General features: G+C 44.4%; 2 protein-coding genes across 2 annotated transcripts; one reads left to right on the top strand and one right to left on the bottom strand.

Moving 5' to 3' along the window:
* Nucleotides 1-451: 451 nt before the first annotated feature.
* VPS18 (VPS18 core subunit of CORVET and HOPS complexes) lies at nt 452-12,387 on the bottom strand. Its single transcript, XM_082284524.1, has 5 exons — nt 12,261-12,387; nt 7,204-7,345; nt 6,926-7,017; nt 4,344-6,214; nt 452-3,618 (listed from the first exon to the last, which is right to left on the bottom strand). Exons 1-5 carry the CDS (start codon nt 12,349-12,351, stop codon nt 2,890-2,892), a joined length of 2,925 nt encoding a protein of 974 aa, XP_082140650.1. The 5' UTR covers nt 12,352-12,387; the 3' UTR covers nt 452-2,889.
* A 9,135-nt stretch (nt 12,388-21,522) lies between these two features.
* On the top strand, nt 21,523-25,888 carry RHOV (ras homolog family member V; the record flags this gene model as incomplete). The annotated part of the gene is made up of 3 exons (XM_082283977.1): nt 21,523-21,718; nt 25,062-25,120; nt 25,448-25,888. The coding sequence occupies 3 exons, from the start codon at nt 21,523-21,525 to the stop codon at nt 25,886-25,888; spliced, it is 696 nt and encodes a 231-aa protein (XP_082140103.1).
* Between the last annotated feature and the right edge of the window lie 1,421 nt (nt 25,889-27,309).

Raw genomic sequence — 27,309 nt, 5'->3', positions numbered from 1 at the left:
CAAGACCCAAGGCCACATCATTTTTAACAGCTGGTACAGTTCATTCATAGCTAAAAATCATACAAGGGACTGCAAGTTCTAAAATGTAACTGTGCTGAAATTACAAAGAGAAAAGATAAAAATGCTATTCTGAATGCAAGGAGGGAGAGATCTTGCAGATTAGATTTATGGGAGAACAATAAGCAGTTCACATCCCTCCACCACCATGAACCCACCCTATCCCCTAAGAAAAAATAAACCCTCTTACCTTTTTTACTGAGTGATGTTGCAAAATTGCAGAGAAGCACAGGAAAGTGGTTATTGAAACTTTTGAAGCATGTGACAATGTAATGAAAGTTCAAAAGATACCTTTAGGTAGCTTCCTGTATTACTGGCACTAGTCATTTAATCACTGCTGCAGTCTTTGCCAGCAGTAACACACTCTATAACCTTGACAACAAATCACTTAAATGATTTTTCAGTTAACAATGGTGAGGAAGCATGAGATTTGTGGTACATGTATCTGGTGCACACACCTACAGCCCTCAGAGAACATTGCATATTAGTCATTAAAAAAATACCTAGTTCTAGTTTTGTTACCTGATACCTATTAATACCCATGACTGGAATCAGAGGTACCTTTCCTTACCATCCCATCTCAGGTAAAGACTAGAGGGTTTTTATTTACTTGATATGCCTCACTTCCCACAGCTTCTTCCAATATTATGGACAAGCAGATCACTCTGCAATGGTCTGTTTAGTGATGTGACTACTATAGCACAAACAGGAAAAGAATGGAGGACTATAGTAATTCTAATATACCAGGAAAGCATCCTGTAAAGGTCCAAAAGAGATGGAACAAGTATTAAGAACACCTCCAAAAAATTTGAAATTACCCCAGCATCAGAATGAGCCGATACCCATGTTCTGCTAAAGGGGAGAAAAACAGCCACTTATCTTTGACCAGAAACTGGTTTGGGTGGGAGGCTACTGTTGCTTTATAATGACATATACAACCTTAAATATCATACTGCTTACAGGAAAAGATGATGATTCACAGGAATGGCCAGTTATAACAGGTTTAATGGTAAACTTCAAAAGACATCACATTTAGTTTTCATCACAAAATCTTCTGCCAGACCACTGACTTATTCAAAGCAAAAGGCCATCCAGAGCCAAAGAAAACTACAGCACATGGGTTTTGTGAACCATCGCTGAATGGAACCACCTGAACAGTGCTCTCTGATAAGCCAGCAAACACACACCACCAGGTGGTAACAAGACTGCTTATCCCATGGCCCCACCAAAGAAAAGAGGATTTTTAAACCTCAGGTTTCATATTTTAAACCTACTTTCTAATCTGTTTTTATTACTCATGTCATTTTACACAGATAAAATTCATTCATTCCAGGCTGACGCTCCCAACAAAACCATAGATGTTCTTCTGAAGTTCTGAACTCAGAATTCCTAGGTCAGATTCTTGAGGAAACCAATTCATATTCTCTTACAATAACACGAAGATTCATTTCTACAACCCTACAAACAGGGTAAGTGGCTAGGAGATTGAGAGAGGTACTCAAAACAAGCACATATATTCATGTGAAAGAACTGAGAAGGTTTTTCAGAAGACAGTATTTTCTATTGCCTTAATTACAAGAATTGTATTTTTTCTTTTAGAACATTCAATTCTTCTGTCAATTACTACCTTTGTGATTCAGTCCCAAACAGCAAAACTTAATTAAAACTTCATTTTCTTAAAATAAAACAAGGAACCCTTGCTAAACTGCTAACGAAAATTTTCTCTTCTCTCACTCACAAGGTAGTGATTGCTACCTTCTAGGAAAAATTTTCCAAGTTGGAGCAATAGAAAGAAGCATTGACTTTCAGCCATCTCCAAAAAGTGGAAGGCAAAAGACTGTTCAGGCACAAGGTACTAGCTTCAAAGGGCAAAGCAAATTTCACACCAACAGAACTTTTCTGTAGACTACCCTTGAGCAAGCCTCTGACTAGATCTTGAGTCTAATGTTCAAGTGTAGCTTGAATACAACCACAGCAAGACATCCAGATTGTGTTCCTGCTTGCAGAGTATCAGCTGAAACCTTACTACTGCATCTAAAAATTTTGGTTTGGGGTGAAGACAAAACCAAGACCCACTATACAAAGGCAGTAGAAACAGGATGGAGAGAGGAAGGAAGGGGGGAACAGGCATTTCGAGAAACAGTACCTACAGAAAATCCAAATGTGTGTGGGTCTTGTGCATAAAGCTTGTGAGAATTACTCATTTGAATCACAGGCAAATTACTTTAGTATATTATGAGACACTTCTGCTTGAAAACTATACGAACTCTTGTATCACATTGTGTAGAAATACGTACTTGCGTAGCACGATGTTTACAAAATATATGTATGTGTATAAGAGCTTCTGTCCTTTCACGTTCTTTCTCTGTATGTGGTTCTAGACTCTCAACAAAAAGGAAACAGATGGCAATTCTAGCTTTGAAAGTGATGAATGAAGATTACACTGCTTAGTGTCCTTCACTACCCTTCTCTTTCAGCTTGTCTTCACCAAAACGAATACCACGCAACAGGGCAGATAAATCTCAAGCTGTTCCCAATTCCTCTGGGACAACAAGGCACTCCATTTAGCTTCACACTGAGAACCTCAGAAGAACTGCAAGCAGAAACACCTGCTAAATATTCCAGTAGGTTAGCTTTAAGTATTGGTAAAGTTCTTAGACAGCCATAGCTATATCTCCCCACTTCTCAAGACTAGTTCTCCCTAACACTGGTAAAAAGACTGCACTACCCTTTGCTTAGAGGCGCACAGAAGTCACTGTGTTCCTGCTCCTGGAGGTTATATTCCCACCACAGAAGCTTCACAATTTGTTTGACAGTTGAAGATTTGGAAAACTACAGCCAGCTTTGCATCTCCTCTTCATACTTTTGGGGATCAATAAAAGGCTTGTCAATGGACCGGATCATCAGCTCACCACAGTACACACATTCAGCTGCCACAATATCATCAATGTCAGCTTTGATCTGTTCCCGGCTCTGCTGCCCCTTCCCCAAGCTAATGGTATCTGCATCCTTGGGACGATGGTGACTCTTGGAGGGTTGGCTGGTAGCTGCCAGCTTCTTCTGAAGATCTTCAAGTTTTGCCTGTTTATAGGCAGGAAGGTTTGGGAAAACTGCTTGGAGGAGACAGTCATAGTGAAACATGTGACCACACAGGAAAAGGTAAAAAGGGCGGTTTAGAAGTGGAAAGTCACAAGCAGCACATTTTTCCTGAGGCTCCACAGAGCCATACTTGTTTCTCATTTCCTGGATGTCCTCTCGGATCCTCTTGGCACTCTGTGTGGCTTCCTCCATCTCCCTTTTCAGCTCCTCAATGTGCTTGTTGTAGTCCTCCAGGGAGTTACAGATTGCCTCCTTGAAGTGGTCAATAGTGACAAAGTCTGGAAAGAATGGCAGGACATCTTCAATCTTCAGCAGAGCACAGCTGGAGAGGCAGGCCATTGCCTTCTTGACATCCTTCTCCTCCTGAACAACATGTCGAGCGATCTTCAACCACAGCTTCTTCCGGAGTTCCTCATCATCTTCAGGAAGATCTGCACAGGACTTGGCAAGGTCAACATCCACCTAGAAGTTGGACAGACAAAGAAACAGAGTTAAGCTTGCCTCTTTGTTTATCCACCATTCAACTTCAAAGCCCTGCTGTCCATTTTAAGAGGCATTTAGAAAACATCTACTGCTGTCTCATTCCCTAGGACTGCACTACTGGCCTGCTCCTTGCTTCCATGTCAAACGCCTCTCCTCTCCCCCAGTATTCCTCACTGAAGATTAGCTTGCTACCCAATAGAGAACAAAGGCCAGCACAGTAAGGACAAATTCATGTTAAGGTATCTTTGCTGACTACACATTTCAGCAAAGACATAGCAATTCCAATAGGATAAAAATCCAACATCCCCCTGAAGATCAGACTAAGCTGACAAAGGCTTCTGTGATAATTACCAAAGCTAGGAATAGGAAGTAATTAGAATTCTTAACAATAGCAATACAAATCTTGCATAAATGCAGATATGTTAAAGGTATTTTATGTCAGAGACTGAGCTTGAGACAGACAGTACTTCCCCTCATACTTTCCGTGGCCCTGCCCTCAGTTATGGCTTGTCAGTCAGCTGCCTACTTGGAGCAGTTGTGACAGCACACAAGACTGTTAACAGAGCCAGGTCTTTCTTCCAAGCCTCAGCTGCACAGCTTTGATACCAGTGAGTCTGTCCAGCTCCTCTCCATGCTCTGCTGTTCAAGCTAACTTGAAGAAGCTACATTCCTGTGTATCACAGCATGCACAGACACACACGTACCTGTAAGGCGAGATCTACAGCCTCCTCATATAATTCCATCACTTTGTAAATGTGGACACACGCTCGGTGGTGCCCGTGCTCTGCACACAAGCGCAGTGCATACTTCAGGTCGTAGTGGATCCTGTTGGGGTTGGTTCCTGCTTGCTCCAGGTATGACAGCAGCGAATCCGGCCGACACAAAGCGTAAAGAGACAACAGGTAGTTGTGAATGGCTTGCTGTGTTTCCTCCAGCTGGTAGACACAGAACTCCATGTATCTAATAGCTTCATTGATCTGCTGGGTGCTGGCACTCTGGCTGTAGTTAACAAGGGCTGGAATGAGGTTCCTGGCATCCAGTCTAGAGCCCATAGAAATCCAAGCATCAACTACCTTCTTGGGAATATGCTGGATGAGAACTGGAGAGAACTTGTAGAAGAGTTTCTCATCTCTGTGCCTAGACAGCACATTTAGAGCCTCATCGTACTCATCATGCTGGCAGTGGTGAGCTACTACACGCTCATAATCCTGCATGATGACTGCAAAGTAGACCATGTGCTCTGTGTCGCCATGGCTTGCCAACAGCTCATAAATAGATGCCCGATTATTAAAAAGACAGTCTTTGTTTTTAGGACTGCTCAAGAAAGTACGAAACTTCTCCCGTGTATCCAAATAGAGATTTCGCTGAGAGGGATCTCCTTGCAATATACCCAGCCAGTTCAGGTACAGCTCTGTCAACCACGTGGTCAGCAGAGTGGTCTGTGTCTTCTCCGAAGGCTTTAGGTTACTTAACTTCTTAATTAGAAACTCCATCAGGGCCTCTTCTTGCTTGGCTTCAATGAACTTCAGAGCAATTTCCTCGAAGTAGTTCTGGGTCAGTGCGTAACACTTGGCACTGTCCAGATACCTCTTGTTTTGGAAGCAGTGCTCTGCCTCTTTTGCCAGCACGATGTCAAGACACTCTGGACGGTCCTTACAATACTCTTTTGCTAGATCAAATTTGTTCATATTCATATACATCTTCCACACATCTCTAGATTCCCGCTGGACATGGTAGCGGAACACTACTTTCTCAGTGTGGATCCATATCTGCTGGACTGTGGGATCTTTAATCATGCGTGTCAGCGAGCCAAACTTCTCCAGGAACAGATCTTGAAAAACAACCTGTCCATTCAGAGTGCAGACAGCCTTCACACGGTCAGGCAGCAGCAACAGGAAGTGGAACTGGGTAAGTACAATGGATATTGGCTTGTTCACAGTTATGTCAATATCAGGAGGATAAACCCAGACCCGTTCATCACTCAGAATTGAATCAGGACGACTATAATCCAATGTACCATATAAAACCCCATTTCCCATCATCCAGGCAAAGGAGCGCGGGCTGGAACGCAGTTTTGGAGTGTAAAAGGCAATCTCACTGAAACCCAAGTTGGCTGGAAACTCCCGAAAGCTGGGCAGATGGTCAGCATGCACAGCAAATATGGAGCTGAAGCCTTGCTGCTCTGTCCCTTCAGGCACTTTGCCAACAAACTGAAAGAGTCTCTTCCTAGTGGTGGCTATAATAAAAAATTTCCCTTCTATCCCTCGTTCAATTTCCAAGCAGCAGACTGGGGCAGGTCCAGATTCCTCTTCCAGAGTGTAGACCTGTCGGAAGTACTGGTCAGGGTTAGTGCTGAAGAGGCTTCCTTCGCTGACAGAGATTTCAGCCTCATAGATCTGCCCCTGGGATGTCCCCACCAGGATAGGTCCTGTGTTGGTTTCTGAACCAAGAAATTTGTTCCAGCCCACACTTTCAATCAAGTGTCCTTTCCAGCGGGAGAGTGCCCGCACTTTCTGAACACTTCTGTTCAGGTAGAGGCATTCGCTGGTGTTGAGAGCAATCAGGAGATGAGAGCCTGCCAACAGCAGAGGGGTGTGGGAGGGAGAAGGAGAGAACAAATCAAGACTGTGCCTAAGCGAGCCAAATTCCTGAAGCTTCTAATCCTAACATTTGATAAATTCCAGTATCAACATACTTAATACAAGACTTTCCCAGGCATTCATGGGAATGTGGGGGATTTCCACGCTGGATCAGAACAGTAGTCCATATGTTGCAAAGTTAAGTAACTGGTACCAGATGCTTTACCAAGAAGGTATTCTGTTTCAATAAATGTTCTATGGATAAACAACTCCCAAAGTTCCCTCCTATCCCTGGCAGTTGGTGAGAGATACGAGCATCTCTTTCCAAACTTCTGTTTAGTTTCTTAGAATCAGTCTAGGGTACAGTGAACTGCAGATGTTTTTCAGACCTTTTTAAAAATTAAAAAATTAAAAATAAACCATACAGCACAGAGTGACTGCAAACACTTTGATTGGTTTTAGCAGCCTTGCTCAGAACAGCCTAACTGCATCTGTTCATTTAGAGTTTGAAAATACAACACGTGCACAAGCCCTTGCGTTACTAATAGCAAAAGGGCAAACCAGGAGGCAGGGGCCCTGGGAAACAGAGTCTGGCCCATGGAAGACTGATCTGCTCTCCTTACGTACAAAACAGCAAGATAACTCCTTCACCAGCACTTGTTCTGCTCTGTCCACTGTCTGTAAATATCCATGATCCACTGCCTCACCTGTGTGGTCCAAAAACATCTTGTAGACTTTGGCTTCATCTTTGCGTCCCAGCTCTACCTGATTAGGTTCATCTGGCTTCCCAAGATCAATCCTGCAAAGAGAAACCATGAAAGCATGCTGCCAACAAAAGTTCACATACGTGTAGCTCCTCATCTGTTTTCCACATTGGGCTCATGGCATTTTATCCATTTTGCAAATATAAGTTCTCTAACGACTTAAGGGGAAAAAAAAGGCAGGGGAAAAACAAGCAATAAGTTCAGGATTCTGGTAGCATTACCTGAGAAGGGTGTCTTTCCCAAGGCTCATACAGAGCTGGTTAGAGGAGACTACTAAGCTGTTAATTTTCTCTGGAGGAGCAAAATCAATCCTCTGCTTGTTAAATATTGGTGTTTCCTTCTCCAGTCGTGCACTGACATATCCTGGAGAAAGAACATGAACACTTAGAAACTAAACAAGACAAAACCCCACAACAACAACCCCACACTACATCAAAATCCAGCCTAGAAGACTAAAAGGATCATTTCCTGCTCCAAGTTTTACTGAAAAGGAAGTGTGTTCCATGGAGCGTGAACACGGAGAGCAGCACTCACATAGATATGTGTAACAGGGAAGAAAAGTATTAATATAGTTTTAATATTAATTCATATTAATCTGTCTTGTCTCAAAACTGCAAACTTGTCGTAAATATTAATTTGAAAACACATAGAATTGCAGGGAATGCCACAAAACGTCACAAAAACTGCATAAAAAGCTGAAAATTAGAGTAGAATCACAAAGTATTTTGTTTTCCTTGGTTGACAGCTTATTTGTTCAAGACAAGAAAGAATGGCTGATATTACACAAGACACAAAGAAGGCTCTGGTTGGACACCACCATACAAGCTACCCAAGAGACCACTGCAGTGTTAATTGAAATATATTTCTCTCTTGTTCCATGTTGGAACTGAATGAGCTATCATACTTCACATCCAACACACACAAGCGAAAGCTATTTTTTTAAAGCCACGTTGGTTTTTTCTGTATCCACATAGCAGACTTCATCATAGAGAGAAGTCTGATGGGTGAGTTGCTGCAGAGAACACAGCTGGAGGTCACAGTGAAGCTTTTACCATAGCCCCATTTCACCAATCGTAACACTATCCTAATTGCAACTTTTCAGTTGTTGTTGGAAGGCATGCAAACTACCTATTAGAGCCAAAGCAATAACTAGGACATGGTGATTGCTGAATCAATGCTCCAATCTTGGCATAAGTTGCTTCCTCAGCCAAAACCCTTTCAGACTGGTTTACCATTTCATAGCAAGTCCCAAGATGGAGCCAGACTAACCTAATCCTCTGATCTTTTCAAAAACTATGCCTGAATTCAAAGAAATGCCCAATGAAGTTAAGGCTAGAGTTAAAAAGTTTGACAAGACAAAGACACCTTACAGAACCCATGCTGCATTTTAAGCCCAAGCAAGCAAACCTGACAAATGAAAGAACTGAAAATGGCCATGTAGACAACCAGAGGAAGTAAGTTAACGTGACTAATTAAGTATTCAGTTTGTCTGTTTCACCCCAACCAGCTTGGGAAATGTGGCACACACAGCGAGGCATGTTGAAGAATTACTCAGGAAGGACATCTAGGTGGGAAAGGCAGAGAATAAAGAAAGTCTTACTTAAAGGTAGTGACATACTTCTGGAGAAGTGTTTAAGTAAATAAATAAATAAAAACTTAGAAACATAATGCTTTATAAACCTCTTATGATCTTCAGTGTAGCTAGACAAAGCATAAGATGCAGTTCTAACTCATTACTTTGACTATGAAAAAGGCAATAAGCCCAGCCATAAGCAAGAGGTCAACAAACAAACTTTTAAGACCAGTGAATCTGTAACACACATGGCAGCACAGAAAAGCAGCACAACAGATTTAGTTTTCATTGCAGATGGGTAGACCTCTGCACAAGCAAACATGGGACTTGAAGAGACCATGCCATTGTATTCCTAAATAAGGAGGGCATTCTTTATGGCCTTCTTATGATGAAGCAAAAAACTACAAAAGAGCTCAGATAAGCCAGTGAACTGAAAAATAAGAAGACATTCATACAAAACCAAACCCAAATGATGTTACTTATTAGCAAAATCCTGGAATTCATGTGCATCCACCAACAGACCTTATCACAAAGTGTCATCCATATCTGTCCCAGGACACAAGTTTTCCCAGTGACTCAATTTCCCATACGCACAAAGTCTTACATAAAGCTCTGCTGAAGAAAACCGCAGGGGATCTCAATCTGGCCACACTACCTCAAGCTCAAAAGCAAGACAGACAGATACATTGTTAGATTAACCCATCTGCTTTGCAAGTGAAGGATCTCTAAAGCAAGCAGATCTATGCAGCAGTCACCCTGGACAAAAAGATGGAAACCAAAAAGATCTATAGCAAGTTAAGGCCATCTATGGCCAAAGCAGCTAACTAGGAAGTGTAAACTTAGAGAAAAAAGAAACACGGAACTGTATCTCAGAGGGAACACGTTACTTCCCTGCCAATGAGCATAGGCCTGACACTCTCTAGACTGGGACTAACAGCACCACTTTGAAACACACTCGATACCCATAATATTTTCCAGTTTGTCCTCAAAAACTCTAATTTCAGCCATACTGGTGTTGAAAAAGACAGTGTAGTAATGGAAAGTAGCTTGCTACCAGTAGACAAATCCTGTAATTGTCTATTCCACCAATGCTTTCTCCATGCCTCTACCTCACCTCTAGACCAGCTGCAGGATCCTTAAATTACACTTTACCCAGAAGAAAGATGCGGGAACAGACAAAGCAACCATAACCTGAGTAGGCAGCCTTTTGCTGAGCACTTGTTTTTTTCTTACACATTGATCCACACCTTAAATGCTACCCATTTATGCAAGTGTGCATTCCTTTATTTCCAGTTAAGCAGAACTGATGTTCTTCTTTTTAGATCAGGGAGCTGCAATGCCACAGTTTAAATTTGCTGGTATGGACTGCAGTTCAAAACATGTACACAGAGCTCCCAAGGTGTAGATACACATGATATCACAGCTAACCAATAAACATGTATTCTTATATATCTATATAAAAGGGAAGGATTACTCTGAAAAACCCATGTATTATCAGATCATCAAGTCATATTCATCAGGTAATCCCGAATTTTTTTCAGACTGTCACCTGACAAAGCAAGGCTGACTCAGCAAGGAAACCTAAATGCAGGAAGGAAAGGGGAACAAATAGCACCTATACAGAGGCAGGGGTTTAGAGTTAAGGAGAAGCTGTTTAGGGTTTAATTCAGTCATAATTCAAGCCAAACTATTGGATTTCAGCATTCTGGACTCTTTAGGCCTGTATCCATTACATTCATAACACCCATAGGATCATCACCACTAACCCATGAGAATTTTAACTATTGTCCCTAACAGGAGGATGAGCTTCCTTAATATACAGTTCTCTGTACAAAGGAGATGTATGTTTTATAACATTGATTCCTTTCAGTCAGTCTCCTCCCTCATCCTGTCCCCAGTGTCCCTCTTCTGTTCACACAAGAGTCTACTGCAGCATTTCCCACCTGATTTCTGGGCAAACCTGCATATTTCCTCAGACCTTTTCATCTGTCCAAGGATCTAAGATCACTAGTATGGTCAAGTCTAGTGGGTCAAAGTAGGCTTTTCAAAGCTGGAGCTACAGTACTTGAAATTCACAACGCAGCAGGACTTTAGGTTGGATACAGAGTCACTGCTTGTTTATCTACAACTTTGAGAAACAGTACCTGCAGTTTAACAAGCGCAGGGAACAACTCACTGAAACTAAGGAATAAGTTTCAACAGCCTCCAAAATTTCAAACCTAACCTTAAGGACTGCCTTCAGGAAGTTAATTATTGTATCTTTCTACAAAATAAATTTACTTAAACTTCAGATTGCCCACAACTTTTACCAACCCAAGTTTTATTAAAAATTGCCAGTGTGGTCTGATTTAAGAATAATTGAAATCCTGATTAAGCCATGCCTTTGCAATTAAGCAGTTTCCCAAACTTCCTCTGCCAATATCAACTGTCAGCAAACAGGCAGATTTCTCAACTATAAGACAGCCATGACTGGAGACCGTGTTGCAGCAGTCAAGAAGAAAAGCTGAGTCCTTGAAAATTTATTTTCAGTGACATGACTTGTCCCAACACTGTTCTGCACACCACCTATTCAGGCCACTTATTCTTTACCTGACATTACACAACAAAGTAACCGTGCATGTCAAAACAAACAAGGGGAACATACCTACTTCAGTACCTAGACTCAGAGTAATTCTGTCAGTGTATTTATCGTCCATAATACACATAGCATGACAGAATTTATCAATTCTTATCACATACATTAATCTCACAACCTGGTTTCTCCAAAGATTACAGGTGGCCAACACTGTACAAGGAAAAAACTTGAAAGAATGTGTCCTTGTTTTTCCAAACTTGTAACTCAAAACCACCAACTCCGCATAGTGGCTGCTACTACCATGACAATACCAGGTAGAGCAGAATTCTCTCATAACCTACATTTCCCTGCCACACTCAATAAAATATTGAGAGGTAGCATCTCGTAGGAAATGGTTATTGAACCTAATGAAGCTTGAATTTATAATGGAATAAATTTCTCTGACATGAAAGAAAAAACAGACTGGCCATCATACCATTACTTTACACTGATGGGACAACTCCCTGAACAGCACAGTAAACCAAAGCTGCACATCCCTTGACAGAAAAGCGTAGCAGTGATACAGACTGCTTTGTTTGTCACCTTGCCATCCTGTAGTCAGCCTAAGGGAACCACTCTAGAGAAACGAAGTCTTTGGTAAACTGCGCCTGGGTTAGGAAACGAACTCCGTGCAGGAACAGCTGTGCACACATCCGTAACACTGTAAAGCACGGCTTCCTCAGAGAGGAGCAGAAAAAGGAAGCAAAGTGACCCGCTCCCACAGCTCTGAGGTGTGGTTGGTTATAACCTGTGACCACACAGGCACATGCGACTGCACGCACCCGCGCTGGCTCCGGGCAGCACCTCAGGGCCAGCGCCTCCCACACATCGGCAGCACCGCAGCTTCGCTGACCGGCATCGCCACTCTGCTTCGCCAGCAGTCAGGTGCTCCCTGTCTCTGAACACTTCCCACAGCAAGCCGTGGAAAAAAACAAGCCGCAGCCGAATGCTTTGCCACACACACACACACAGCGACAACACCTCTTCCAGGCAGCACAGCCTGGCATGCCCCGCTCCCCACCCGGAGCTGCCGCCTCGCCTCCCCCTCTGAGCAGGGACGGCGCACACGGGCGGCCCCGGCGCACACGTACCGGAGTGCGGGATGCCCACGCTGGCGCGGCTCTGCTGCACGGACACGGAGCGGTGCAGGGAGTCCTCGTACTCGTCCAGGATGGAGGCCATGGCCCAGCGCGGCCCGAGCGCGGCGCGCTCAGCTGACCCGCGTCACGTGCGCATGCGCCGGCGGGGCGGGGCCGGCGGGCGGGGCCGCTCCCGCCGGGCGATGGCGCTGCCCGCGGGGCCGCTCCCGCCGCCCTCCCGTCCCCGGTGCTCCCCAGAGACGGCAAATCCCTCTGTGCCCTTGCTGCCAGGCCTTGCGGTCCGCGCAGTGCCCGCGGCTTCTGCTCACTGGCCGCCGATACCAAGAGGCTTACGTTGAAATAAGAAAGGGCCCACTCGAATAAACAAAGCCAGCATTTGTGTATGCCAATAATAACCAGGAGTTCCTCTAGGCGGGTTGTACGCTCTGGTTTTGTTGCAGAATATAACATGATAGAACCATGCCAAACATCAAAACTTGTATTTGCCACCAAAGAAGGCTAAAAAGAGGTGGGGTACCATCCCACAGGACCATTAGAGACCTCTTCCCTAATACATCAGCATGTGTAATAAAACCTACAAAATTAATTAGCATATGTACAAGGCTTCTTGGAAATAAGTGTAAACTTCTTGGAATGTAAATACATATTCATATAATAAATTTTAAATAAGTAACAGAAGTGTGAATCTTGGTGCGCATGATAGGCAGAGAGACACCCCCACCCCCATCTACCTGGCACTGTAACAAAGTAGTGTCGGCTTTCTAAACTGTAACTCCAGTTTGAAAGTTTTCTTTCCCAGTTTTTAGTGACACAGTCCTGTTGTGCGCAGCTACAAGTGAGAAAAATCACCTCATTAACGCAGCAGTGTGCCCTACTAGAATGAGTGCTGATTGCCATAGAAATTCTACTGACTGCAACTAGGAATTGTCTGGTTTAAAACACTCTGTAAAAACTCCTGTATTGTGGCTCTTTTGGCATTGGGTGACAAAATCTTGGCTTTATCACTAGAATGATCATTGTGGCACAGCATAAGGGAATCCAGCACAAGGCTGTCCTTGAACTGTGCTAGACTTGCTCTGCAAGTTTATCCCAGATTTCTGTGATGGACCCAGCTTCTGTATGACTAAATAATATTTCTAACCTGGAGTTTTCTTTTGTTCTGGTGTGCCAACAATTGTTATTTACAATTTTACCCTCTAGCTTAAACTAGGAGAATTTATAACAATGACATTAACAAAAAGACTAGTCTCTTACACAACCCTTCGGGTTTCATTCTACATAAAATTAATAGAGATGTACATGTGTACACTGTATGTATGCTGTATACTGTACTGTGACTATACTATGTACAGCATATTAGATATAATCTTCACTTTCTGGAAGCAATGGAGAAATGTCTCACAGGGTACAGGACAGTTTGCAACACAGAGGGATCCACTACAAGACATGAGGTCTTCCCAAACTTAGTTTGCACATCAGGTGGCAGTGAGGCTCTACCCGCAGCCATAGCATGTGGTTGGCTTCTCACAAAGTTACACCTCCTTTTTCTCTGCCCTTTTACTGGGCACCGCACCCTCATAAACTAGGGCTGTGGTCTGCATCACTCAGCCTCAGGCCTTCTCCCCAGTGCTGAGCCAGACATGCAGGTCCCACGCTAGCTGGGTTCCTGGAGGCTCCCATGGCACGCCTCCACAGGGTCACCTCTGTCTGCTTTGCTAAAAACAGAACATAGCTTTTGCTGACTTAGCCTGCCTGCAAGCAGTAGTCCCAGCCTCTGCTGTTTACCGTCTTTATGTGGCAGCTCTGAGCCAAAATAACAAAACCACATTCTTTTGCTGTCTAATCATCCTGATGTTCATAAGCAGCAACTGTTCTCTTTCAGCATCTCGAAAGGTACAAACAGATTACATTAGGTTTAGGGTAATGAGGTAGGAAGGGACTTCTTGGACTATCAGATCCCTTCTCCCACGCTTGTAGATACCACATCATATAGTCCTTTCTCTATTCCTGTCAAGCTCTGTCTGATAATGTGGGTATTTTTTCCCTTGACTGCCCTAGCTCATACCTGTTCCAAACACTCTCATGATTTCAAGCTCTGATTTCCAGTCTAACATAAGCCGTGGCTAGTCTGAATCCTTTTGTTCTTGTTCAAACACTGTCCTTTAGTGTACAGGACATTTTAGAGCTTTCATTTCCAAATTGTCACCAATCATAGCCTTCATTCAGATGTACCAAATCCAGGATTTATCAAACCAAGAAGTTCTTGACTTCTCTTAAAAAGAGGAGATAATTAGTTCCTTGGAGCATCCTACAATTCTCTATGTTGGTCACAGATTCAGCTTGTGTTTATGTCACAGGGGTGAGCATAGTCTGACGCCTCATTTGAGATGAGGTCTCCTCTTGTTGTCTTCAACAATGATGCTTCTGCTTTTTCTCTTTTTAATCATATATTTAGCAGTAGAAAACGGAAGGGTTATTTGGTAAGGGGGAAATAAACTGTCTTGAAATCTATCTGGATACTAGCCTAAATTGAAATTTGTGCACAAGTTCTCAGCATCCAGCTCTGTGGTCTGTTTCCACTCAAAGCCTAGATCAGGCCATGTCTTGTAAGTTGTTTTTTCTTGGTCAGGTCTAGAAATGGAAGAGATTTCTGTTCTCATTCTGGCAGATATTATTGCCTGTTAGGGCTGATACCTCATGAGAAACCTGTGTCTGATTTTAATGTGGTTAAATTAGAAGCCAGATTTTCCCCTTATTTGGAAATAAAACATCAGCCGAAAGCTAACCCGAGCCCACAAGCCTGTTCCATCCATCTGCAGTATCAGATGCTGTGATTATTTAATTTACAAACATGTGCAATAATTATACCCCAGTGCTACAGTCAAAGATTTGGTATTCTGAAAAGAAGGGAAGAGCAAGGGTTCCAGAAGGAAGATTTATCAGCTCTTTGATTCACCAGGAATGTGTGGAGAATCAGATGATTACATTTTGTGTGTAGCAGTGGTGTAAGTCTATAAGAGATACTCGTGCAAGAGAATTTAGGAGATTTTGGCAACATGTTTGGATTGGAAACCTAAATCCTTGTCTTGCTTTGGTGTGGCTTTGGTCACAGTTGCAGCAATTTGCAGTAATTTTGGCTTAAACAGTTAACATTTTCTCCAAGCTGTGGACGCAGCTATCAACATCTAGGTATTGCATGGCATGTTATTCTCTTCAGATACCTAGAGGAACAGGTAATTCTAGATAATGACATTGACAAACATATAATGTGTCCAAGGTCCAGACTCCCAGAAGATTAACCCTGTCTAAATCTGGTCTTCCTCAATGCTGTGTCATTGCTGGCTGCCCTGTCCAGCCCCCACTTGGTGCACAGCAGTGCATATATGACTGCAGAGTGAGACAGTTCATTGGCCCGCAGCAGATGACTCTGTGATCCATGATCTAAACATGATTGCGGGTGCAGAGGAGAGGGCAGGAAGATGTGGCTGTGGAAAGAAGTACAGGCAGAACCTGGTGACACAATTAAAATCTGAATTAAACCCTGGACTTCCTCACAGATTTCTACTACAGACGATACTGATCATCACTCCAGCTCACTGTATATAGAATATTCCTTCACAGTGATCAGCATAAAAAATACCCTGTATTCTTAAAAGCCATAGGCAAATAGGGGTAACTCCCTAAATGGAACAGTCTCCATAAGATACCGACAAAGGTGTAATATACTTCCAGGCTATGAGGCACCCCTGTACTTGCTTTGAGGAGAGTGCTGCAGATACCTGTGTCCCCCACCCAATCAAGAGACCTTCTCCCAAAGAGAAGGGACAGTGTTTCTGAGTGACTTCTTGAATGCTATGTACAGATTAAATGCAGTAAAAAAATTACAGTTGCTGCGTATCCTGGGTATCTCAGTTACCCATGAGAACCTGAACTGGAACCTATACGGGGAGCCATACAACATTATAATTCGCCCTGGAAGAGATCAAAGCTCAAAGTCTTGCAGAGCCCACCTCCTAACCATTAACCAACCTCACAAGGTCTTCAAACCCATTGTCAGAAGCAGACTTCCTGCAGACCAGTAAACACAGGGTGGAACTGTATTATGCTCGAGCAACAATTGCAGACCTGCGGACCATGGTTCCCCTGACACTTTAAGAAGTTTTCCCACAAGTGAACTACTAGTGTCTGTTGATGCTACATGTGCATTCCTGAGCAGGCTGCCCTTTGTAAACCCATTGAGTGCCCCCATGGAAACCCTACAGGAGTAACCCATCTGTCCTAGAATGCACAAAAAGCACCACAGGATAGGTAATTTTACAGTGAGATAACCTTTTTCCCATCACCAGCACCCTATGGCTAATCCCTCAGTTTGGATCCTCAAGGAAGATCCATAAATGATAAGCTCGAGAATTGAAACTGATAACTTGCCAGAGACAGTGATCTTACAGCGTTTTATGGTTTTCCGATCCCTCTTCAACCCAGCCCTTCACTGTTTGGTGTTAATTGCCTGCCTTTCCTTGTTTCACAGGGGGGATATGAACTTTATCACCTTTCTCTTGCTAATTCCCTCACCCATTCCTGTTAAAAGTTAGCTCCTCTTTTTTTGTAGTGTCTGATTGAGTGACATAATTAAATTAAGCTCAGACCATTGTCTTCCAACCTGTCTTCAGTCTGAAATTTGCTGGTTTTCTTTCAGATTTAAAGAGTCTTTGAGTGCCTTAAACTTTGCCTGTTCTTTCACATCTATCAGTTGATGTATTAAAAGATGTACTTTCTCCAGCAGATGGCAACACACTTCTAAATTATTCATAGAATGTCTGAGAGGTAGGACTACTTCCTAAGCAAGTCAGATAGGAGATGAAGTCGAGTTTGAGAAAGGGGCTTAGTACAATACAGCGCTTGTCTTCCTTTGGAACTTGTAAGAAAAACTTGTAAAAAAAATTTAAGCTGGTGGCATTGTTATTTCATTTAAACTTATTATTCTCTAATCTGAAAATGTAGTATAATATTGTTGTTGTGGCAGTTCGCCTCCACATTTAACAAGAGTAAGAGTGAACAGATGAACCAGAATATCTCTGTGCATCTCCCATGGCATTGCTTTTATTTCCAAAGAGCAGTGAAGTAGTTCAGAGGTCAGGATAGCGGGAGCTGTATCCTAACATTGTTTCTCTCTCCTTTTTTTTTTTTTTTTCTCCAAAGGCATTACAAAACCACACATCTCCAGTTCACACCAGAAGTATCCACTAGCTGCTACAGACTAGTGAAGCATTTTTATTGCTGTAGACTCAGGAACTATGGAGTTCCTACCAATCAAAATCTTTATATAGGAAAGTAAGTACTAGACTCTTTCTTCCTTGGATTTCTCTTGTCATAATATTTCTGTGAATGGGCACAGCCCGATGTTTCACTGGCTTTGTGTTGTGTCTGTTTCTGCCTCTGCGAAGTTGATAGAAAATGATACAAAGAAGCGTTTGACATCACTTCCTGCAGGTTGCAGTGACTAGACGAGGCACACCACAAGGGAAAACCAGACTCGGGCTCTTGTCTTCACCCTTTTGTCTGTCACTCCTTTTAAGTGGTAATTATAGTTAAGCTTGATTTTTCCCAGGGAGGATGCACACTCAGGTGCATGACAAACACTAGGTGACTCAGAACTGGTTGTGTCATTGCTTGAGATTACGAATTCGACCAGCCGGGCAGCGGCTGTACCTCGATTTCTTCAGAGTGTCTCTTGAAATCACGGGATCCAGTTTGCTCTGGCACCTGCACTCCAGTTTAGCCCCGCTCTCAATCTAGATCCCCACCCACCTGCCCTGTGCGTGATTGTTGCCTCTTCTCACTGTGCCCCCATTTCTCATCGTTTACGGTTTCTCTTGTGCAGCACTGTGAATGGACTCAGAAATGTGATCCCAGGGCACCATTTGCAAAGGGACCATATTGACATAGGCAGCCCTCTTGTTCAAATGAAGGTAAGTAACGCTGAAGGCTGGATTTGCTCACTACCGTGTTAGGAGGGGCTGATAATTTTTTTCCTTTTCCTTGGTGAGAAGGGAGCCATGCTATATTTAAAACTGCCACCTCCTGTAACATGTAATGCTTTTTTTGAGGCAACATGAGTAGTTTGCTAGGCTTTGCAAAAATGATAGTGGCTTCCACTCAGTGACTTTCTGTGACAAGACTGAGGAGCAGAATATCAGCCAGGGAGGCAGAATACAGTGTTGTCAGAAGAGCAGAATACAAGGTTGTTGGTCAAGTATTGCTCAGGAGACACTGAAAGTCAGGACCACTACCTGCAAAAAAGCCCAGTGTCAAAATTTCCCAATATTATAACACTGCATTTCAGAAGAGAAATTATATGGAAGAGTTTGAGCTGATTTGTAGTTTTGTCCCCACAAGGGACAAGCCCATGTGTCCTCCTCATCCAAATTGCCTTGTGTTCTTGATTTGGTCTATACATGGACTTCTCCTGCTGCAGCAGCGGTGAGAAAAACTATTATAATTAATAGAAATGAGCATAAAAGGAATTGTCTTCCTCTAAATAACTGGGGTTTTTTAATAACAGGACTTTGTACAGATGTATGAAGTTTGGTTGGTGGTGACAATCACACACTGCCTAAACACAGAGATCTATTTCCACTGTAAATCACTTTAATGGAGCAGCTTTTCTGTACACCTCAGATAGTGCAGCCTGGCTGAGTAATGGCTAGACAGTAACAGTACCTGAAATCTGTATTTGATCTGCCTGGAAAGAGTTTGATCTTCTGCACTTAATTCCTGGTGGATAGGAATTCACATCATGAGAAATACCATCATAATTTGTACTAATTATAATTCCTGGGAGTGAGGCCAAATACAGCCTTGCAGACTGTGTATTTCCCACTCAGGCACAGCTGATTTTGGCAGAGGAGCATGTCAGGCAAGCAGCACACAATGGGGCTCTCCTAATGTACCTGCTATCTACATAGGCAGAGCCAGTCCCCAGGGCTGTCGGTTCAGCAGCTCAAGGAATAGGACAGACTTTCACTACAAAAAAGCCAAAACTGTATAAAAAAATCTAGCAAACCCAAAATATCTGACTCCTCGCTGCATTGTGAAACTAAACCTGCGTCCTCTGTTAGATGTCAGGACCAAGGCAAGACCTGAGAAACGAATCTGTGGGAGCTGCCCTGTTTGTTTGCTTAATCACTTAGTTTAAATATAAATTAAAAATCACTTAAGCTCATTGACAAGTTAAGTGTGTGTCAACCAACGGTTGTCAGAAACTGCAAGGAAAAAAGAGCATAGACACAGAAGGAAGGGATTTTAGGAAAAGAGTAAGAGAAAAAAGGCTGGATCCTTGGAGGGGGGCAACAGCATATCTTCTTAAGGGAGATCCATTCCTAACAGCAAATAGGAAACACGAACTGTCAGCTTCTCTTCATCTCTTGCCCCTGTTAACAGTGAAGAATTTGGTGAATAATCCCTCATTTACATTCATTTCTTCTGATTAAATGGAAATGTCATAGTTCACAGAATGTCAGCCAGTGTCTGAAATGCACTGGAAAAGCTTTGCAAGATCCTCGCTGGCTGTGCTGCCTGTCCCAGCTGCAGTGTAGCATGTCCTTGCTGGTCCCATTGGAGGCACAGCCACACCTCACACTGCGGAGTATCGCCTGCCCCAGCGCATTCTGCCTTTTCTGGAGAAGTTCAGCTGTCACCTGCCTCTGAACTAGCACTGAAGAGCATGGCACTGGAAAAAGCCAGTCTAATGCAAGCTAGTCCCTTGAGATAGCAGCCACTTGCTGTAGCAAGACTATCTGGCACGTCCTAGCAGCAGCCTAGCTTCTAATACCATCCCCACTGTTTGTAGCTGTAGAAATTTAGGGTTTTCCTAGTAAAAACACGGGGGGTTATTAAAGCAAACTGCTAGAGAAAACTTCCTTCTTGCTGTTCTCAGGAAGCTTGTTGGCTGTCTCCAAGATTGGACATGCTTTGTCCACTGAACCTGAAGGGTTGCAGTGCTTATGACTTTCTGTCAACCACAGGGAAAAGCATTCTAGACTGTGGCTGACTTAAAGATTTCTTCTCAAGTTCAACATTAGTTGTGTATCTTCTCAGCATGTATGCAAACTACAGCAAGACAAGCTCATGAACTGCTAATCAGCAGCTGCTTGCAGCACAAACCTGCCTAGTGCAGACAGGTGTGCCTTGCAGAGAGGACCACGAAGGACATCATGGTATTAAATGAGTGGTGTCCACTGACAACCTGAGTTTAGCTCCTCCATTAGGAAGCAGCTCCACATTCAAAGCTGATGTTGCCATATTGGGTATTGCAGGCATTAATACTATCCCTCCACTGTTTCCAATCACTTGGAGGTGCTACACTGGTGTGCAATGACGGCTGCGATTGTGTGGCTGTATCTCTCCTTTTAAGTGGTGTGTTCCCACTCCTCTGTTTGTTTAGTCATACTTCTTTAGACAGGGAGCTCCTCAGGGCAGGGATGGAGCTGTCTTCTTAGCTGCCAAGGGCACAGTGTGGTGTGTGAGCTACCAGAGGTGAATATGATAAGCAGAGAGCAGACTGGGAACTCCTGCATTTTTCTATGCAGCTGGGAAAATACACTTTGTGGCTTTTGCCAAAGGGTAACAACAGCTTGGCTGGGTCCCAGGAACCCAGTAATGGCAATCAAATAGTTAACAGATGTGATGACTTTTGGCCATTTGTTTTCTATTGTCCTTCACAATATTGACCAGCACTGTTGGTTTTATTTCTGTCCTGATTTCATGGCAGAAATCACAGATGCCCCAAATGGGACAGTGGAGCTGCTTCTTTTGAAAAGGAAGTGGGGGGCACCATGGATGGAGCGCGGCTTTCCCACGTGTCCACGACTCAGAGCACGGCGTGGCACCTGCCCAAATTCTGAGGGCAGGCGCTGCTCGGGGGGCATCGCGGGGCATGAAGGTGCAGCAGCGGGGCCCTCGCCCGCGGGACGGCGGCGGGAGGAGGCAGCCGGGCCGGGCAGGGCTGGGCTGGGCTGGGCCCGGCCACCTCCCGGCGGGGCGGGACAGGGCGGGACTAGGGAAATAGGGACTGGTTTTGTGCGCACGGTGGCAGGTGTAGTGGTGAAGAGCGAAGCTCGGCGGGCTGGAGAGGGTGGCCCCGCACGGCAGCCCCGACAGCTGCCCTCTCTCAGGAGCATGGCAGCGGCCCCGCCGCGCCGCTCCCCACGCTGAGCCCTGTCGAGTCCGCGGTGCCACTGGCAGTGCCAATGCCATGCCTCCCCAGGAGCTCCTGGATTACGCGCCCGCCCTGCGGAGACACAGCCCGCCCCGGGGCAGCGGCCCGGAGCTGGGAATCAAGTGCGTGCTGGTGGGCGATGGCGCCGTGGGCAAGACCAGCCTGGTGGTCAGCTACACCACCAACGGGTACCCCGACGAGTACCAGCCCACCGCCCTCGACACCTTCTCCGGTAGGTGCCCGCCCGGGCTGCGCGGGGCATGGGGCGGCCGGGGGGATCCAGTCTGGCGCAGCGAAACCTCGGGGCGCGGCGTCGGGAGGAGCGGGGTGGATGGAGGCGAGCGCTCCCGGGGCCGCGGGCTGCCCCGGGCAGGGCTGCGCAGCCTGCGGACACACAGCCCGAGGCATTTCTGGGACTCGGATCGAGTCCCTCCGACGTTTTGTGAGGTTTAGCAGGTGGAGGTCCTCCGTTCTGCAGGTGTGTCAACCCAATACGTGTCGAGTTGGTTTGCAAATTCTATGAACTTGGGCACCTTCCTGGTTTTGTGGTGTTGTTATGACTAAATAGAAGGGGCTTAGGTTTTTGTGTTGTTTGTGGTCATTTTAGCCTCAGAAATAGTCTACAGTGTAACGCTGTGATTTTTAGCTTCAACTGATACTCAGCAAACCATCTTTTCCCTCACCTGTCTGGTGAAGTTAGCATTGAACAAAGGTTGTCAAAAAGTTGAAGAGCTTTATAAGTCTGGCTAGAATTGCAAGCTGATGAGCTCTCATTAGTTTCCACTTTTGTAAATGCTATCTTTGTTCTTGTTCTACACTCCTCTTCCTTTGGGCTCCAATTTCTAATATAAACCCCAGGAGAATAAAAAGCCCTTTGAAAGATTTCTTATCTTTATTTGATATGAAGAAACACAGCACTACTTGACAATGTAGATTGGTAGATTAGAGATGTGCTCAAGTCAGACCAGGATTGAGACATCTAATGTGTCATAGTTTTAGGGGTGCTTAGAGGGAGTGTTTTGTCTGTCTGAATGTCCCCCCAGTTGCTCACTCTGAGAGCTGTTGATTTATCTTGACCCTCTCCAAGCTATTCCACTGTCACTTGAAGGAACTGAACTGAGAACATGCTGCTGTCCAGAGTCCAGAAGCCCTTTGGGAACAGATGCAAGGAATCATGAGTCCTCCAAAAACTTACTGCTCTCTCTGCTCTCTTTACATTGAAGTGTATGGATTAGACTAAGAGAGGCTTAAAATTACTGTAGTTATTAGACTGCACATTTTTGGAAGGGCAAATCCAAAATAAAATGGTCCAGAAAGGTGAAGGCGGGATGAGTGCAGACATACCATGCTTAACAGCAGGTAATTTGAAGATAGCTGCACATGGGTTTAGTCCCAGTCTGGATGTCCAGAGGTTCAGACTAAGTCTGAATTCAGAGGTTCATAGGATTTGTAACTGATAGAAATCAAAACAGTTAAATACGTGTCTTGTGAAGTTCACTTTCTGCTTATTGGGAGGAAATGGAAAAACAGACAAGTTTCCCTTCCCACCCCTATTCTAAGCCTGAAAAAAGTCCCTTCCTGGAGTCACATATTATGGTTCAGGACCCACTTCAGAAATTTCAACCCGATTCCTTTCACTCATGGGGAAGACCTGCCATTGTAATGGCCAGCAGAACTGAGCAGTTTACATTCTAGCCTTAATCCTGGTCACGGGACTGTGATGCCAATAACAAGATAGGAGAAGGTGTCGCATTATTAGGGGAATGTCTCTGGGACAGTGACCCAGCCACATACATCTGTCTGGCTGCTACCTCCTACTGGGTGTCGCTGCCAGGTAGAGCAGCCTTGAGTGAAATGCAGACCCGGTGACCTTTCTCCACCAGGCTATCCTGTTCTGCCAGCCCCTTTTCTATCGTACCATGATCCATCCTCATCCTGAGGGTGTGGACCTTGTGAGGGCGGTATTTAGAGGGTTGTTGCAGAGTTGCTAGCGTAGCTCAGGCTAGCAGCAGATGGGATGAAACTCTGTGCAAACACTGGAGCAGCAGGTAATGTATGTGGTGACTTTCTTCTGAAGATGGCAAAACATTTCAGAGATGCTAATTCCTTCTCTCAAAGCACTTGTGAGACAGAGAAAACCAGATACTAGAAAGGCAAATGCCTGCTACCTTGAAGATCAAGTCAGGATCTAGCAAGTTCTTTGATGAGGAACAGGTTTCTCTTCCTCCTCTGGGGCAAAGATATGGTAACAACCCAACAGTTTCCCAGTCACAAGGAAGCAATGACTTTCAGCTATGCCGCGAGGAGTGGCACTGTGGTGGATGGACCCACCCCTTCATTTTTCTTCCAGGCTCAGTCTCCCACCAAACTTCAGTTCATCTTTTTGTCTATGTGTCTCTGTTTTTTTCTCCAGACTGCTTTCAGGGAGGAGTGCACACCTCCAAAAGCTTGTGTTAAACTCTCTTGTTTCTGTCACTTCTCACCTGGTGAATTACTTCAGTAATCACAAAAGGTTGATCCTGTTTCTGGTTGGGAGATTTTTTTGTTTGTGGGTTTTGGGGGGCTTTTTGTTTTGATTTTGGTGGGTTTTTTTTGTTTTTTTTTTTTTTAATGAAAAGGACAATAAAGCCTCCTCCCTGCACACAGCAGTGGAGTTTTTTTAGTTCATGTCAAGTGCCAGCCATTGTCACCGTAGCCACGATGTCCGCCTCTATTCATCCAAGCACAGCCCCATCCACTTTGTCAGGACTTTCAAGTGATTTCCAGCTCCAGAACCCCTTTTTCCCTCTCCTCAGTTCCTAGCCAATCTCTGTGGTGTCTATGCACTTAAACATCTAACAGTTTCATTCCCGATTTCCATCAGAGGTCCTGCCAGCCCTCAGTCTGAGTCAGCTGATACCACATGAAGGCTTACTGTGATTAGGGAGTGAAATGGGAGCAAACCTTACATGTGTAACTCAGCAGTTTTTCAGAATGTGAATAGTCTCTGAAAGGGATTTCACTCATCACTCTTTCCTTAATATTTCCTTGTTCATTAAAAAGGTGGGTTTTTCCCTAGCTAGGACACTCACATAACATTTTTTTAAGGCCAGATTTCTGGTCTGGATGGGAAAAATCTCCAATAGGTTGTTTGATGGACACTGATTTGAATTTGCTTGGCCAAGGAGCTAGAAGCAAGTTGCTGAAGTTCTCTGGCTTTATCCTTATCTTTTTTTCTTGGGTTGTGGAAGAAGAACAAGTGGTTCTCGGGGAACCGTTTGGCTAAGGGCTCTTCTTGTCTAGAGGAGCAGTTGGCCAGTAATGTGGAACTATTCTTTCAAAATTCTGGAGAAGAACACAAAACACTTGAGAGCTAACAAAATCAGGTCTACTGCAGCTCTCTTGATGTTTCCAGTGCAAGCTTCAGCAGTCTTAGTGAGGCTTGGGAGGATGCTCAGCTGGGAGGAGACTTGAGCGACTTCAGTGAGTCTGTTCAGCAGGGTATGAACCAGAGTGTTCAGGAAAAGCCTGTATGAGTGTACGTGTGTATGCTGGCCAGCTGCTTTAGACTCATCCTTATTCTACTTCTGCTACAGTGCAGGTCCTCGTGGATGGAGCCCCAGTCCGGATTCAGTTGTGGGACACTGCTGGACAGGTAAGCTCTATCAAAGCAGCTGTCAGCTCTGGTCCTGTGGGACAGGGATTGTTTTCAGGCTTTGAGGAAGGCAGTACTTAACTGGGAAGAACAGAAATGCACTAGTCGAGCACCAGCCTTTTGCTGATATGGCAGTCACAGACAAGTGAGTGACAGAGGCCCTCAATTCTGAAACTTGTGTCTGAAACGTGGCATGTCCACAAAGTCAGCACAATGCCCTCCCTCTGTTGCTATCCTAGTTAACTTGTGGAAAAGCTACTGCAGCATCATGCTGTTAGAAGAGCAGTCCAGTGATGATTTTTTTTCCCCCCCCTCCCTTTTCTACAGGAGGACTTTGACTGTTTGCGCTCTCTTTGTTACCCTGACACCGACGTCTTCCTTGTCTGCTTCAGTGTGGTAAACCCAAGCTCCTTCCAAAACATTACAGAGAAATGGATCCCTGAGATACGAACTCACAACCCCCGGGCACCGGTGCTGCTAGTAGGGACACAGGCAGACTTGCGGGACGATGTCAATGTCCTCATCAGCCTGGATCGCTACCACGTGAAGCCTGTGCCCCGGCCTCAGGCAGAAGGTCTAGCTGACAAAATCCGGGCTGAAGCCTACCTGGAATGCTCAGCACTGACCCAGAAGAACCTTAAAGAAGTTTTTGACATGGCCATTGTCAGTGGTGTTGAGCACAAGGCACGTCAGGAAAAGAAGATGACCGCCAAAGGCATTAAGACTCTCTCTAAGTGCCGCTGGAAGAAGTTCTTTTGCTTTGTCTGAAGCTGCTTTGAGGGAGGGGGAAAAGAAACACCCAATGCCAGTATTGGCTCTGCACCTTCTTGGAGTGACTGCTCCTATGGCCCCAGCAAGGAGGGTATGATAAGCTGCTGGGCTTGGAAACCTGTCTCTTGCTGGGTACAGTATCAGATGCCTAGGAGACATGAACTAGATTTCCATTGTGCTGAGATGTGGAATGGTCCAGGCAGCTTTAATACCTGCTGGACATGTCTGTAGTGTCCCAGACTAAAGGGAGCATTTAATACACCAAGACTCGGTACCCTAGAACAGGCAGGTTCCTTACATTGTTCAAAATGACAGTTTTCTGGTTGAAGCTCATACACTTTGAGTGTTCTGATGCAGCATAATAAACGTGAGGGACTTTTGAAATCGGCCTGTGTTTTGGCTGATTTACAGGCATGGCAAAGAGTAGGGCAGGGGCAGTTACAGGCAACTGCAGTGTGGTCAGGCATGGGGTGCAGAGTTTGTAACATGAGACTTGGGTTCCCCCTCTGATTCCATTTGCCAAAATAGGTAGAATTCACTTGGCTGTGAAAAAGCAGCACTCTTTCTTACAGGCCCTGTACTGGGAGTACTCTTGAGAAGGTATTTCCTAAATAAAGGCCATTGGCAGGCTGAAGAGAAAATGCACTGGAAGCTACAGTAATACTTTGAGCAAAACTTTCTCTGAGAGGACTCTCTAGTCCACTGGGTGCCAGTGTTACAGTCCTATCCTAAGAGGTAGTTGTGGACTTGGGGACCAACTTTGAAAGGCCTTTTGTGTGTGTGGTGTTTTGAAAGAAAGAAGAGGTGAGGAACAGTGATGAGTGGCTCTGTCTAGGAGAGACAAAACTGTGTCAGCAAAGGGTTTATAACAGTACTGAGGGGTCAAATGGAGATGGAGAGAGAAATAAGAAAAGGAAGAAAATAGAAAGGAAAAAGATGGAATGAAGAAAGGTAGATAGAGAAGGAAAGAAGAATGAATGTTGTTAAATGAAAGCTGTGATTCTACTTAGTTGAGATGCTAATATGCAGGAAAACTTCTAGGCACCTGAAAATTTTGCTAGTGATATGAATTTTAAAGTAATATTTTCCGTACATTCAGTTCTGAATCAAAAGGAGGAGGTTGTAGTGAGAGAAAGTTCCTCTTCATTAGTAAAATCCTCCATTTCAGATCTACACAGAAGAATGGAATTTACCTTGTACTGTTCTTCCTGAGGCTGCAGAACAGGAATGGAGGACTCAGGGCTTCTTTCTGTTATGCTTCCCTTTTCTAAAAGTCACTGCTTGATCTGCTGAAATCAAAAGCAAAGGAAATCCATGAAGTTTATGCCGGAGAAAATTATTCCTTATGTTTCACTCCCTTCCCCTCTCACCTGTTTCTCAGGGGATTAATATCCTGGAGAGTCTATTCACATTTTATT

This window comes from Coloeus monedula (genome assembly GCF_965178545.1).
Source record: "Coloeus monedula genome assembly, chromosome: 6".
Taxonomy (NCBI): Eukaryota; Metazoa; Chordata; class Aves; order Passeriformes; family Corvidae; genus Coloeus; species Coloeus monedula.
This window is presented reverse-complemented; position numbering and strand designations above follow the sequence as displayed.

What these genes read in the sequence shown, in the direction of transcription:
- VPS18 (XM_082284524.1), bottom strand. Translation starts at nt 12,351, where the DNA reads ATGGCCTCCATCCTGGACGAGTACGAGGACTCCCTGCACCGCTCCGTG. An exon ending in GGGAAAGACACCCTTCTCAG is followed by an intron (nt 7,018 to 7,203) that starts GTAATGCTACCA and finishes TTCTCTTTGCAG; the next exon opens with GATTGATCTTGGGAAGCCAG. An exon ending in CTGTAGATCTCGCCTTACAG is followed by an intron (nt 3,619 to 4,343) that starts GTACGTGTGTGT and finishes TCCAACTTCTAG; the next exon opens with GTGGATGTTGACCTTGCCAA.